The following is a 15,141-nucleotide window of genomic DNA, read 5'->3' as shown; positions in this document are numbered from 1 at the left end:
GTAATGACCGAAGCAGAGTCACTGGCTAAAGAGATGGAAGGAGGCAACTACCAGGTCTGTCGCACGACTGCGCCTCTTATGGACACTGTCCTAGTCCCCCTTACCACAGCAGACCTGGACCAGTGGAAAGAGAGAATACGTACCGAAATCAGACAAGAAATGAAGGAACAATTGGATTCTATGGCCGAAACCCTTATAAGAGAACTTCGACAACAGGCTACCGCCCCCCAACAATCCAGAGAGGAACCGAGGGGATATGTGACCGGCGGTCAATACGTCCCCCTTTCCAGTAGCAGACGGCCTGCTTTTCAGTGGGATCGACAAGGCAGACCGATCTGTTTGAAGTGTGGACGGCCTGGTCATGTTCAACGTTTCTGCCCAACCCAGCAAGAGGAGCATGCCCCTTTAAACAGGAGCCCCCGACCACTGTAGGGCAGGTGGTCGGGGATGCAGGCGCCAGGACAGAGGTATGCCCTGAGAAGTCTGTTGTTGTAGGGAACTGCCCTCTGGTGGAAGTTGAGGTTAGTGGGATAAAGCTGCCCTGCTTATTAGACACAGGGTCACAAGTAACAATGTTTAGCCTTAGTTTCTTCAAAAAATGGCTGGGACACCTACCTATGCAGGATACTGCAGAACTCAGCTGGTTAACACTAAAGGCTGCTAATGGGTTAGGCATTCCCTATGTGGGCTACGCTCTTATTGACTTTTCAGTGGGATGGGTAAAAGTCCCAGGGAAGGGGGTAGTTATAGTCAAGGATGATTGTCTAGGGTCAGACCAGGGAATTTTGGGAATGAACGTTATTACCCATTGTTGGAAGGAACTGTTCCAAGGTGTCACCCAGAGCACCTCAGCGTTTAGCGTAATGGTGGGGGCAGCTGCTGGGAAGGAGTGGCAGAAGGCTTTTGCTGTGTGCAGGAAAGTGATGCAGAACGATGACCCAGAACAGGAACCCGGCACCGCACGCCTGACCAAGAGTGATCCAAACAGAGTCCCAGTTAGCTGTGAGAAATTACTATGGGCTCGAGTTGTCGGCTGTGGCCCCTCCCGAGACTACTATGCCCTGGTGGAGGATCCAGGAAAGGGAACGGCTTGGCAGGTTGCTCGCTCTGTTGTGAGGGTCCAAGGGGGAAAGTTGCCCCTACGACTGCTAAACCTAAATCCTTATCCCCTTGACCTTCCTAGGCGTCGTCCGCTCGCCACAGTAACCTTCTTGGAGCCTACTCAGATTTGTGGAGAGAAAGATCTTGTTCTACATGCCACGCCCCAAGGGGAGGTAGAGGTGGATGTACAGACAATCCAGTTACAGCCAGATGGACACCCCCTGGTGGACCTTCCTCCAGTAGAGGGTCTGGAGTCAGAACAACAGCTAAGGTTAGAAACTCTACTCACCCACTGGTCATGTGTATTCTCTGCTCATGAGGAGGATTTTGGTAAGAGTGCCGCTGTTTTGCACCATATTCCTACGGGCACTGCCCCTCCAAGTCGAGAACGATATAGACCAATTCCACCTAGCCTTTATGTAGAGCTCAGAGGACTGCTGGCTGGCATGTTGGAGTCTGGAGTCATACAGGACAGTTCCAGCCCCTGGGCTGCACCAGTAGTTCTGGTAAAGAAAAAGGATGGGACCTGGAGGTTCTGTGTGGACTATCGCCGGCTTAATGCCTTGACCCACAAGGATGCATATCCACTCCCTCGCATCGAGGAATCCCTTACCTGCCTCAAAGAAGCCGCCTGGTACTCGACTCTCGATCTGGCCAGCGGCTACTGGCAGGTAGAAGTGAATCCTCTCGACAGGGAAAAGACTGCATTCACCACGCCGGTGGGGCTTTTTGAGTTCAATCGAATGCCTTTTGGACTCTGTAATGCCCCCGCCACATTCCAGCGACTCATGCAAAAGTGTTTGGGAGATAAGGTAAATGACTTCTTGTTGATTTATTTAGATGTCATTATTTATTCACCTGACTTTGAAACCCATATTGGACATCTTGAGAAAGTGTTTCAGAGACTTGCCAAACATGGACTAAAATTGCAACCCAAGAAGTGCCGGTTCCTTCAAAGGGAGGTAAATTATTTGGGCCATGTGGTGAGTAGAGCAGGGGTGTCCACAGATCCTGGGAAAATAGCAGCAGTACGTGACTGGCCACAACCAGAAACCACTACACAGGTGCGTTCATTTCTTGGATTTGCTGGCTACTACCGACGTTTCATTCCCTCCTTCTCCAGGATTGCTGGCCCCCTTAATAGCTTGCTGGCTGGGACTGCGACCCTGGGGAAGAAGAGTCGTTCAGTGGTTTGGACCCCGGAATGTCAACAAGCGTTTGACCAACTAAAGACTGCCCTGTTAAGTGCTCCGATCCTGGCATACGCAGACTTTAGTAAGCCATTTGTTGTTTACACCGATGCCAGCCTGGGGGGTCTAGGGGCAGTCCTGTCCCAAGTTCAAGATGATAAGGAGAGGGTTATAGCCTATGCGAGCCGGAGCCTCTCGCCTACTGAGAAGAATGACCAGAATTACAGTTCTTTTAAACTCGAGCTGCTTGCCCTTTATTGGGCGGTAACAGAGAAGTTTCGAGATTACTTGTGGGGGGCAGACTTTATAGTATATACCGATAACAACCCCCTGGTCCACCTCCACACTGCAAAGCTTGGGGTAGTGGAGCAACGATGGGTGGCCCAACTCGCTAACTTTCAATTCCAAGTCAAGTACCGCCCTGGTCGCACAAATCAGAATGCAGATCTTCTCTCCCGGCTCCCTAGCACAGAGGGACAGGTTTGTCTGAGCCAAACGATGCCTGAAGGGGTGCCACCGGCAGAATTAACCGACATGGAGCCTAATTGGGGGCAGATTCAACAACTGGATCCACACCTTCGATCGTTGTCCCAGAAAGTCAGTCAAGGGGAGAGGCCCAAAGTAGGGATTCAGCAAGGTGTTCATCCGGAGGAAAAACGATGGTGGAAGGAATGGGACCGTATAACTAACAGGAATGGGACCCTTTGTCGTAAGGTCTGGGATAAAGTTGAAGGCGCCTGGAGTTGGCAGATCCTGGTGCCCAACACTGCTACCAAAGGTTTGTGGGAGAAGTATCATGTTTCGCTCGGACATCTGGGTGCTGGACGCACCGAAGCTGCCTTGCGGCGAGGATTCTATTGGCCTCGTCTGGGGAGCAATGTGCGAGACTGGATCAGTGAATGCACCCAATGTGTGCAGAGCAAATCGGGACCAGAGGTAAGGGCACCCCTGGTGCCGATCACTACTGGCTATCCGTTGGAAGTGTTGGCCATTGACTACCTATGTCTGGGTCGGCCTGGTGACTCTTACCCTTACCTGCTTGTCATGACAGATCTATTTTCTAGATATGGCTGGGCTGTCCCCACCAAGGATCAGACTGCAGAGACTACTGTAAAAGCTATCTGGTCCGCGGTAGTACAACACTGGGGTTGTCCAGAGCGGATTCTGTCTGATCGGGGGGCAACATTTGAGTCTGCACTGGTAGCTCAGTTTTGTCAGCTCTATGGTTGTGCAAAGATTCGTACTACCCCATATCGACCACAGGGGAATGGCGCCTGTGAGCGTTTCAACCAGACCTTGATCTCTCTCTCCTTGGGTCCCTAGAACAGGAACAGCAAAGGTCCTGGCCTGAGCAGTTGCCTATGCTGCTTCAGGCATATAATAATACTGAACATAATAGCACTAGGCTTACACCATTCTTTGTAATGTGTGGCAGGCATGCCCGTCTTCCTGTGGATGTGATTTCAGGTGTAGAGGTCCCTGCACTACGAATGGACCTGGATGGCTGGGTGAGGCATCACCACGACCAACTACGCAGAGCCTATAGTCTGGTTGGGGAAAGGGCCAGTCATCAACAGGAACGGGACAAGCGGAGGTATGATAAGCGAGCAAGGGACCTTCCATTGTTGTCAGGTGAGCGAGTTCTCCTGCGCAACTTCAGACGACGCGACCAGGGTAAACTTGCTCCGAGATGGCAGCCTCAACCTTATGTCGTCTTGGGGCCATTGCGCCCTGGATGTCCAGTCCTGCGTATCCGGCCTGAAGGGGGAGGGCTGGTTTGCACAATTCATCGGAATCATTTACGACCATGTCCATATAAAGTCCACAGACCTCAACCAGTTGAAGACCCAACAACCTCCTGCCCACCTGCAACTGAACTGCCCGAGCCTATCCTGAAACCGGATTGGGAGAATTACACTTGGTACCCACCCTGCCTTCCTATCATGCCTCCCGTCAGACTAGAGCCCGCTGCTCCCCTAAGGTTGGTTGATGGGGAAGGGGTGGGGCCAGTTCGTAGGTCAAACAGGGAGAACAGACAGCGCCCACTGCGATTGAGAGACCATGCGTGGGTGGTTGGGTAGTAGGTATAGTCGGGACGACTATAGATAAAGGGGGGGGAGTGTCACAGGCCAGGACGAACCCTAGATAATTGTTTATTGGATACACCTGTGGCCAATTTAGATAGGGAGTGTTGGATTGGCTGTGTTCTGATATAATACTGCAATGGTTGTTTGTGAGGGGGGTTCGCCAGGCATGCTGACTGATGTATGTCATTCTTTCCCTGGGGATCGGCACGAGAAAACCTGTCTTCTAAACGCTGCTGGAAAAGGGCCACAGGGAAGTTGGGCCTTCTACCACGCTCTCCGTAACACCTCCCGAGACTGCGAAAGACGGACACCACGCCCAACGTTCTCGACTGCCAGCTGTCATCGCCTGTGGACGTAGCTTTGGCCGGCGTTGCTGCTCGGGACTGCGTGCCACTCCGTGGATTGGACGCTTTGGGGAAATCGTTGTTGCTGGTATCGTTGTTGATTAAGGAAAGACTCTATACCTTGTGTTGGGTGGTTGTCATTTGGAAAGTGATTTTTATTGTTTTAGATCTAACTTTGTAATAAAATCATATGTGAGTTGGTCATCCGTGTTGGAGTTGTGTGCTAGAGATTTATAAATCCTGTAGTGGGTGGAGTGGTCAAGGTGTGTCCTATTAATGGGCAGGCACTTGACATGACCATCTACCCAGCATTTACGCATCAAAGCAATGGGAGGATCAGCGTGCTGTGTCAGGCCAGTGACCTGTTCCCAGACTTGGTGACGTTTTCATGGAAGATGGAGAGAGAAGACGGCCGGCTGGTGGACGTGCTTGAAGCTGAGAGAGAAGAGCTGGAGCAGAGGGAGAACGGGAAAGTGACTATCATCAACAATGAATTAAGAGTTGTAGAAAAGTTTTAAAGCGTTTCATAAAAATCGACGTCCTCCATCGCCAGAAATCGTTCAAATTACGATTATAAGCCTGTTTTAGCTATCTGGTCTGAAGTGTCTCAAGCCAGGTGCTTATCAGATGTCAAATAAATAATAATATGTACAAGGACGTCTACATATCTCTGATAAATGAATACAACTTAAAATATAAATGTGGACTTGTAGCCTATCTTATCCCTCTTTGACTTAAGTTCCCTCCCATTGCAACGCCCTCCAAGTAAAGAACTGGCCTCCTTCACGTCCGCTTACTCAACATAAGCTTCCCGGCGCTGTTCAAGCAAGACTATTACCAACATTGAAAACTACGTAGCGGTATCATCATGTCAGGAAGAGGCAAAGGAGGTAAAGGACTCGGCAAAGGAGGCGCCAAGCGTCATCGCAAGGTTCTCCGTGATAACATCCAGGGCATTACCAAGCCCGCCATCCGCCGCCTGGCTCGCCGCGGTGGCGTGAAGCGTATTTCAGGCTTGATCTACGAAGAGACACGCGGTGTACTTAAGGTGTTCCTGGAGAACGTCATCCGTGATGCCGTGACCTACACCGAGCATGCTAAAAGGAAGACCGTGACCGCCATGGACGTGGTCTACGCTCTGAAGCGCCAGGGACGTACTCTGTACGGCTTTGGCGGTTAAGCTATCAAGTAGTTAATCCGACCGAATTTTAAACAAAGGCTCTTTTAAGAGCCACCCACATGATACACATCAGAGACTTTATTTCCATATTATTGGTGTAGGGTGTCAAAATTGAGTGGAACCTTTTGAAATTAATTATATATTTGTTGATGAGTCCAGTTTAGTCCCCATTTTTGTGGCGCATTTGAACACATCAAATATACTGACAATTACTGTAAAAGTTTCGTTCAAATTTATGTCGGTGATCATGGCTTATCCGAATCATTTGAGCCAATGGTTTTGTAAAGGGGTTAAATATTCAGGCTTCAGCTGTTTGATAGGCTACTTGGGCTTTGGCATCTATAAATGAGTTATATCTGCCGAACAGGGCGAGAGCGTTTGACCGAGATGTATCAGTCTGTACTGTGCGTGAATTTAGATATTAGCATCTGCTCAGTTAATGCTTTATTAAAACTGTTGAAGATAACACTGACTCAGCCCTGGATGCATGCGGGGCTCGCGTGGGACTGCACCAAAACGAAACTTCTGACGTCAATAACCACGTGTTTCTGGTTAAACTAGGCGGTAAACTGCCCAGGGAGTTTGGCTTAATTTCCGAGCTTGATTCTTTGTAGTGTAAAAGGTACATTGAAGTGTAAAAATGTTTTCAAATATTTCCTTTAAGTAATCATGACTGTCAGTTTATGATTACTGAAAGGGTAAGGGGGTTGGTAAATCCCAGACATACGCAGTAGATTTCAGAATAGCTTTCAAAAGTCGTTTCCCAACTGTATGCAGCTACAAGCAGGAGGCGTGCCTTCACATTTGCATGTCTCCCACTATATATACGGGGTAACCTGCCACTCTAGTCATCATTCGTTTCTGAGGAGCAACGACACTGACAATGCCTGAGCCTGCAAAGTCCGCGCCCAAGAAGGGCTCCAAGAAAGCCGTTTCCAAGACTGCCGCGAAGGGCGGCAAGAAGCGCAGAAAGTCAAGGAAGGAGAGCTATGCCATCTACGTGTACAAGGTACTGAAGCAGGTCCACCCCGACACCGGTATCTCCTCCAAGGCCATGGGAATCATGAATTCCTTTGTCAACGACATTTTCGAGCGTATTGCCGGGGAATCGTCTCGCCTGGCTCATTATAACAAGCGATCAACCATCACCTCCAGGGAGATCCAGACTGCTGTCCGCCTTCTGCTCCCCGGTGAGCTGGCCAAGCACGCCGTGTCCGAGGGCACCAAGGCAGTGACCAAGTACACCAGTTCCAAGTAAACGGGCGTCACCCCAAATTCATCACAAAGGCTCTTTTAAGAGCCACCCACTTGTGTCTTGCAATTGAGGAAAGTCCATCGCACTTGTTCGAATGTATTGGTGTATTTTATCAAGAAGCACAGATATCAATGTGAACCAGGACAAGTTGCTGTAGTCTACTCTGGGGTAGACTATGGGTCTTCCCTTTTGGCACCTGTTTAGCTTTTTCACAATGTATGCTTCATGCTTTGGCTACTTGCAATGTTTGGGACAATCTCGTTTTCTTATGATCAGTGACCTATGCTTTTTTGTAAAGCTCTCTCTTGGAAGTCGCTTTGGATAAAAGCGTCTGCTAAATGAATAAATGTAAATGTACTCTTATTGTACAGACAAATGTGTCGTCCCACGTCATTCCCTTTGAAGTCATGATGGTGTATCACGCCTGAAAAGGCTCTGATTGCTGAGTTGACCATGGATCCTTTTCTTGTTATTTGTAGGCTAACGTTTCAATGTGCGTCAGTCCATTTGCTGATTTAGACGTTTTTACCCAAAGCCACGTACAAATGGAACTTGAGTAGTAGGCTGCTGCAGAACCCCAAGTGTGTCGTTTGCCAGTATTGCCGTAGTACCACCTCAGTCACCAGGCGCGGTGAAAACGCTTGGATCACTGTCTCAATAGTTTAAGCACAGCAAAACATCTCGATAACAATGTATGATGAACACAAATACTATACTACCGTGCAATATACTAACGTCTAATTTCCTCAACAATAATCTTCACATGGTCTTTAGCCTACAGTACGTGCCTGTGTAGCCTAGGTTATTGAAGACGATCTTGAGGGAATTGGATATGACTGTACTGTACTTATTGTAAGTCGCTCTGGATAAGAGCGTCTGCAAAATGACTAAATGTAGATATGAATTACCGAGACATTTGCATTTCACCGATCACTTTTTCCATGTACATATTAATGAGTGCATGCTTAACAATGGCTGTGTTTTTTTAAATGTTTTATTATTAGTAATCATGTGTCGTTGGCACCACTGTTGCAGCTGTGTAGTTTGTCTCGTGGCTGCAATGTCATCGGGCGCGCAACTTCAGAGTCAGTCCTTTGGTGGAGAGGTGCGAATGGAAAGAGGAAAATATCTAAATACAAGTACAACGACGTTTATGATTTGAGTTAGGGGAAGGAGAGCGATAGGGACACCAAGATTTCCCCGACGTCCACAGCCACACACTGTGTTTTGTATCCCCCATAAGAGACCCCTTTTAAAGTCCCTCGTACCCCAGCTGTGTATTCTAAAGCAGTTATTTTTTTCGGCAGATCATTTGTTTCACTAGAAAACGTTTGCTCGTTGTCAACGCCAGCAATTTTAGACACTATTGGGGGCAAATGGCACAGACAACAAGGTGCGCACAGCTCCTTCAGCGAGGCCAACGGCAATGATTTGAGCCGGCCACAACAAAACACAGAGTGCCTTCGGTCCACATACCGTCTTGTTTTGAACGTTAAAAAGGCTGTTTGCGGCCTGATTTACTTTTAGATCGCAGAACAACTGCAACAGGGATTTTTAGCCCGTTCTTCACCGGAAGAAAACACAAACTTGCGGACAGATAGCAGCAAGGAGAAAAGCCGGGCCGGGGTTGAGTCTACACAGTTCTCATGTCGTATTTAAGCCCAGCCCTCTGATCGCCGCAGTGCTACTCAACAGCAGAGAGCAGCGTCGCACATTCAAATTTCACACGTCCCACGAGTGTTTTAAACATGGCAGAAGTCGCTCCAGCTCCCGCTCCCGCTCCGGCCAAGGCACCCAAGAAGAAAGCGGCAGCCAAGCCCAAGAAGGCTGGACCCAGCGTCGGCGAGCTGATCGTCAAGGCCGTGTCCGCTTCCAAGGAGAGAAGCGGCGTGTCCCTGGCAGCGGTCAAGAAAGCCCTGGCGGCCGGTGGTTACGACGTAGAGAAGAACAACTCCCGCGTCAAGATCGCAGTGAAGAGCCTCGTCACCAAAGGAACCTTGGTCCAGACCAAAGGAACCGGCGCTTCTGGCTCTTTTAAGATCAACAAGGAGGCGGAGACCAAGGCAAAGAAGCCCGTGAAGAAGGTCGCCGCTGCGAAAGTCAAAAAGGCAGCCGCCAAGAAACCCGCAGTTGCTAAAAAGTCGCCCAAGAAGGTCGCTGCGAAGAAGCCCGCGGCTGCCAAGAAGTCACCCAAGAAGGCTAAGAAACCCGCGGCTGCCAAGAAGGCAACCAAGAGCCCCAAGAAGGTGAAGAAGCCCGCAACACCCAAGAAAACGGTGGCCAAGAGCCCCAAGAAGGCAGCTAAGGCAGCCAAGCCTAAAGCCGCCAAGCCCAAGGCGGCCAAGGCAAAGAAAGCGGCGCCTAAGAAGAAGTAAACCATAGTCCGCGTCTGTGACGGTATCACAAATATTTAAAAAAGGCTCTTTTAAGAGCCAACCACCTCTCTCCTGAAAAGCCCATGTCCATGTTGTTAGCCCATGTACCAAACACGTTCACAGACATGTTGGTGTTTCATCGCTCAGCTAACTTGTACACTTTGGAACTTTATTACAGGCCACGTCTGTTGCACCTTAAATTAGCTTGGTCTCAGACTTAAGCTAAATCGGGTCTGTATGGTTCTGTCTCAGAAGCGTCCTCGTTGACTGGTTGGGTTGATGATCAACAAACGATTTAGAAAATACTTTTGGGGACTGCTTCAGCATAGTTTCACACGAGCCAAACAGAGTAAGTGGTGGCTGCCACCATGAGAGCAGGGACTCGTTAGGGGCAACTTCCTTTTCAAGATGAGGCACAAGATAAAGTGGATTGTAGGGTCCGGATGCACATGTTAATGGTTTAACGCGTTTACTGATAATCCAAGTGGATGCGCAGTCAAATTGAACTGTGATACGTGATGAGCTCCAGTCGTGCTGTTTTTAATAAAACAACGAACATCCCGCTCCAGCCAGTCAAAATTGAGTATTCACCCAGACGAGTTCTATTTCGTGGAGCTCCGCCCCATAGGGGAGCTCTGCTCCTATTGGTTTACCCGCTGCCTAGTGCAGCTAATGACTGAAGATCAAAATGTATCCGCACCTGTCACTCACACAGGGGCCCTATGTAAAGGGGTGACAGCTGTCTCCCTGTGTTTCTCCTTCAAAAATTCAGCTTTGTTCTGAATTTGATTAAACATTTGAAAGAGTATGAATTTTTCCATGTCACCTCTGCCGCATAAAGCTCTTTTAAGAGCTCAGTGCAGGTGCCATCATCTGGAAGCTGAGGGAGACCACCACGAATTTAGCTTCTTGTGTATGGTACCTCGGCATGCCAGAGACGGTTTGGTGAAATCCCCGGACTGTAGAGTGCGCTAGTCTCTCTTGAAAGGAGAGACAGAGGCGTCACAAGTTCTTCCAGGTAGAAGAGCCACGTCTGGGCAGTAACCTCCTGTGGAGGCTTTCTTCCCAGGCACGTTGTGCTCAACCCCCCCTGCACTTCTCTGAGGTAAAAGGGCGCAGCCTCAGAGGATGACGAGGAGCCGGCTCCCGCCCCTCCCGTCTCCTCTGCGTTGTCTCACAGAGCAGACTTCCCTGCTGCCATAGCAAAGGCAGCTGAAATCATGGGCGTTCCCCTGCCGGCCTCTACTCCTGTGGAGGAAGAGGACCCGTGGGATTTTGGCCCCTATGGTAAATGCATGAAAGCCTCAAAGCCCTTATGCCCCACTATGCCAAAATTGGCTTATTATGTGCATGGTTCATGGGATGCGCCGTTGACGGCGAACGCGCCAGTCAAGGCGCTTCTCCTGTTCACGAGCGTGAACGGGCTGGAAGAGGCTGTCAAATTGGGTCCCCCGCCCTTGGAACCGTCCCTCGTGGAGTACTTGGTGCCAGGGGCGAGCACCTGGATGACGGTGTGGAAGACGACCCTGCCGTCCCCCCCGGGACAAGCTCACTGCCTCTCTGGCAGATAAGGCTTATGTCTGGGGTGCGCAGGCAGCAGCTGCCTCTGGAAACGCTGCCCTTTTGATGGCGGCGGTCTCGAAACTTTCCACGGAAAGACCTGAGGGACTGTCGGCCGCGGAGACATCGTGGGTTGCCAGGATGGCGCAACTGCGCGGTTGTTCATCGCCTCCTGTGGTTATCTCTCACTGCCATGACAGAGGCGGACAAGTCTGCCCTGCTCAATGCTGCAATGACAAGCGAGGGCTTGTCAGGACCGGCTGTGGCACAGTCCGCAGCTAAACGCACACCCGCTCTCTCTGCGTTATGCAGAGTGGTGAGTGTCATGCTCACCGTGACGCGTTTGTCTTGCCCGCTGAAGGCACTCGGGCTCCAGAAGGATATAGCGAGTTTGCTGACCAAAGGGACAGTGATCCCGGTTCCCAGAGACCAGGTGAACTCGGGTCTCTACTCCCCTTGTTTTCTGGTTCCCAAGAAAAACGGGGGGATGAGGCCGATTCTAGACCTGAGGGTGCTCAACGAGAGTGTGGCCAGACAGCCCTTTCGCATGCTGACGATAAAGCGTTTGCTGTTTTGTGTACAGCGGAACGACTTTGGGATCAGCATAGATCTGAAGGACGCGTATTTCCATGTGCCTATCATACTGAAGCACAGGAGATTTCTGCGTTTTGCCTTCAAAGGGAAGAAGTACGAGTACACGCGCCTGCCATTGGAATACGCGCTGGCCCCTCAAACTTTCTCCAAATGCATGGAAGCAGCTCTATAACCGTTACGGCGGAGAGGAATACGCATTCTAGCTAACCTCGACGACCTGCTAGTTCCAGTCCCAGTCTCCGGACAGAGCTATCCAGGACGCGACCTCACTGGTGAGTCAGCTCAGCCAGTTGGGGTTCGCTGTCAACTGGGAGAAGAGCGCTCCATGGCCCGCTCAACAGTTTACCTACCTAGGTATCCATTTGGACACTGTTGGGATGAGAGCCAGACTGTCGGCACCACGGAGAGAGGCTATTTCGATAGCTCTCCGTGCGTTCCGGGTATCACGCACCATCACCGCGCTGTCGGTGACGTCCCTGTTGGGGTCGATGGCGGCGGCTCATGTAGTAGTACCATTAGGCCTCCGCACAGCGGAGAGGAGGAAAGACGCTTACATAGGATGTGTCCAGTGCGCGCTCTCTCGCGCTATCTGGAATGCACAGCAAGCATCAGATCTTCTCCCCAGTTACTGATCTGCTACGGTGGATCGAGGACTGGTTTGCCACTCTCCAAACAGAGACTTTCTCACTGGCTCTGCACGGCTATTGGTCTTGCGTACGAGTCTATGAGATGTCCCGTGCCACCTGGCATTCGGGCTCATTCCACCCGAGGAGTGGCAGCCTCAGCCGCCATCCTCAAGGGTGTAGGAGTGGAGGAGATTTGTGAAGCAGCGTCTTGGTCGTCGCCTTCACCATTTGTGAGATATTATCTGTTGGACGTTTCCTCCTCATCTTTTGCTCATTCTGTCCTCAGCATGGCTGGTGGATCAGGTGTAGCGAGATGACAACACTCGAGGTTCTTGTGGGCCCTAGATGCGAGTTGTTCGTTGGTTATATCGCCAAATGTGGGACAGTCAGACATTCTCAGATGATATGGTATACTGGATGTGTTCTGTTGCCCCTCCAGCTTAGCTGGTGTGCAGGCGAGAGGAACAACATGATTTTTTGAGTAAACTCTTTCCTGTTTTCAACCTGGACGGCTCTCTGTGTCACAGCAGCGGCCTGACCTCACACAACACAAAAAATCATCAGGAGCATCGGGAGCTCCACAACCGGATCAGGAGACTGCCAACAGGTGTGTTCACTGGAGACATATGCATCTTACTCACAAAAAGAAGAATGGAGTCAAGTGGACTGTCATGTGCTTGGGTTTCCAACAGAGAAGAAGTTAATGATGGTGATGATACTGATTGTAAGTATCCCCCCTAAATTCCGTTGTCTCCCCTAGGATACCTGGTGGGATGAGGAGGAGGAGGAGGAGGAGGAAGAGTCTCTGTCTATCTCTGTGGCCTAGACCAATCTTTGCTATTTGATTTGCTTCATTTCTATCATCTTTTCATGACAGCGTCAATCTTGTACTTTTATAAACCTCCCATGAAACAATCCACGCTTGAAATCAGTGTGTGTATGTATTGACTTTGTACATATAAAATGGAAGATTGTTGACGCGCCTACATCAGTGTTATTATCGCAAACCTGAAAATAATCACAGCCATGGTGAACCTGGATGAGATGTTAATAACGTTAGAAATGATGGTGGGCGTTTTGTATTGAGAAGGCAAACTCTTAAGACCAATGTTAGTATCTTATAATATCCCAAAGCTACTGTTGAGCTGTCTAGTGTCAGTTGAGGGCTGTAGGTCCTTTCAATACCTCTTGGCTGTGCAAAAGATTTACACATCCCTTTTTTCTTAACCATTTCTCCATTTACCAAGTCCATCCACCACAACATTTGATATTTATATATTTTTTATATCTTACATATTGTTAGCTCTTTAGTATTACACTTTTTTACTTCATTTATACATTCAACTTTTTTCCGTGTGTTTATTGTATGCACCTTCCTGCCACATTAAATTATGTGTTTGTGTAAACTTAGATGGAAATAAAAACTGAAAAAATAATACACTATGCTCGCTAGTCTAAGGTTGCATGTCATGGAGTATGTCATGCAAGGTCATGAACCGGTGCACATTCACTGGACTCAGACCAAGGTTTATCTTTTCTGGCATGGTCCCTTTTACATCTCATAGCTTGCTACACTGCAAGTATAGACGAGGTATGACATTTATTGTATTGTATTTTCTGTTCCTTTCTTTACAGCTTAATTCACACATTTTCTGGAAATAATATCATTACCTCACCATATTCTTGCCTTACAATAATTAACAATTTGTCAGGAAGTACCTGTGTATATCTGTGTCCACCTACCTCTGTCTACCTGTGTTATGCCCTCTACATCCACTTTGCCAGGCTCTCCCTGTCTTTCTGTTTCTGTCTCTCTGTTTGCTTTTGTTTGTGCACATCTCCAGGCTCCAGTGATCTAGTCCATCCTGTAAAATGTCCACACCTGCAGTCCAGCTTCCCAATAACTTGCGGTGACATACCCTGGTATGCTATTCACTCACCGCCAGATTGTTGTATTTGCATCTGCCCATTTGTCTGTCTGCTCTTTCAACTCAATGATGAGTGATTTGTAGTTGATGGAATTGGAAGATGGACTCAGGAGTGCAGATAGATTTTACATCTCAATACAGAAGAGGTAAAGTAGCTTCTGCTTTGTCTGTAGTTAACAGTACAATTTCACAAATTATTGTATTCCTTCTTCCCAGTCCATATAAGATACACGGAGGCGTATTTAAAATACGTGAATAAGAAGGGTTACACTACTTTAACTGCTTTTTCTCTCAGTAGTCCGAAGCAGGGACCGACCGGGTGGGAAAAGTGGCCCGGGAGTTTTGCTGTCAGACCGGCCCACTCAGTAAACGGCACGCGGCCCACTCAAAACACGGCGCGTTGTCCACTCACTGCATCGCACGTATCGACCAGTCATTGGCCTACTTGGAAAAATACCCATACACTTAGCATTATTTTAGATGATTACAAAGAAATTACATCATATATATTCATTTCTTACGTTAAACTTCCGAAGTCCGTAAGCAGTGGCGCCTTAATGCACGGGCTTACCTGGGCCTCGACCAATCAGGGGCCTCTTAATAATAATAAAAAATAATAATGATAATAAACGTCTGTATTCGCGGTGTCAGATCTGCTCTACAACGCATCTCGAGGTGGATATGGAGGGAGCCCCCCCCCCCCTCCCCCTTATCTAAACAAAATGTAACAAAAACTAGAGAGGGTACAATTTCGATGTGCTTGCTTGAGTCGGTTGCAGATTGGTCCATTTAATATGAAACAAGCTGAACCCCTTTAAGACAAGCTATTCTAACCACGTTGTCACCGGCATTATTTTTCAAATGGAATCGCAATTCAAACAGTATCTACCATCAGCTAACT

General features: G+C 48.9%; 2 protein-coding genes and 1 pseudogene across 2 annotated transcripts; all 3 read left to right on the top strand.

Annotated features, from left to right (window-relative positions):
- Positions 1-5,546: 5,546 nt before the first annotated feature.
- LOC146267872 (histone H4) lies at positions 5,547-5,960 on the top strand. Its single transcript, XM_084709506.1, has one exon. The coding sequence runs from the start codon at positions 5,591-5,593 to the stop codon at positions 5,900-5,902; it is 312 nt and encodes a 103-aa protein (XP_084565632.1). The 5' UTR covers positions 5,547-5,590; the 3' UTR covers positions 5,903-5,960.
- Positions 5,961-6,609: 649 nt separating this feature from the next.
- LOC146267871 (histone H2B) lies at positions 6,610-7,533 on the top strand. The gene has a single exon (XM_084709504.1). The coding sequence runs from the start codon at positions 6,786-6,788 to the stop codon at positions 7,158-7,160; it is 375 nt and encodes a 124-aa protein (XP_084565630.1). The 5' UTR covers positions 6,610-6,785; the 3' UTR covers positions 7,161-7,533.
- Positions 7,534-8,871: 1,338 nt separating this feature from the next.
- On the top strand, positions 8,872-10,240 carry LOC146267870 (histone H1 pseudogene; annotated as a pseudogene).
- The last annotated feature ends 4,901 nt before the right edge of the window (positions 10,241-15,141 follow it).

Source organism: Hypomesus nipponensis, chromosome 11, assembly GCF_054491055.1.
Source record: "Hypomesus nipponensis isolate SF chromosome 11, ASM5449105v1, whole genome shotgun sequence".
Taxonomy (NCBI): Eukaryota; Metazoa; Chordata; class Actinopteri; order Osmeriformes; family Osmeridae; genus Hypomesus; species Hypomesus nipponensis.
The sequence above is the reverse complement of the archived record's forward strand: the minus strand, read 5'-3'. Positions and strand labels throughout refer to the sequence as shown.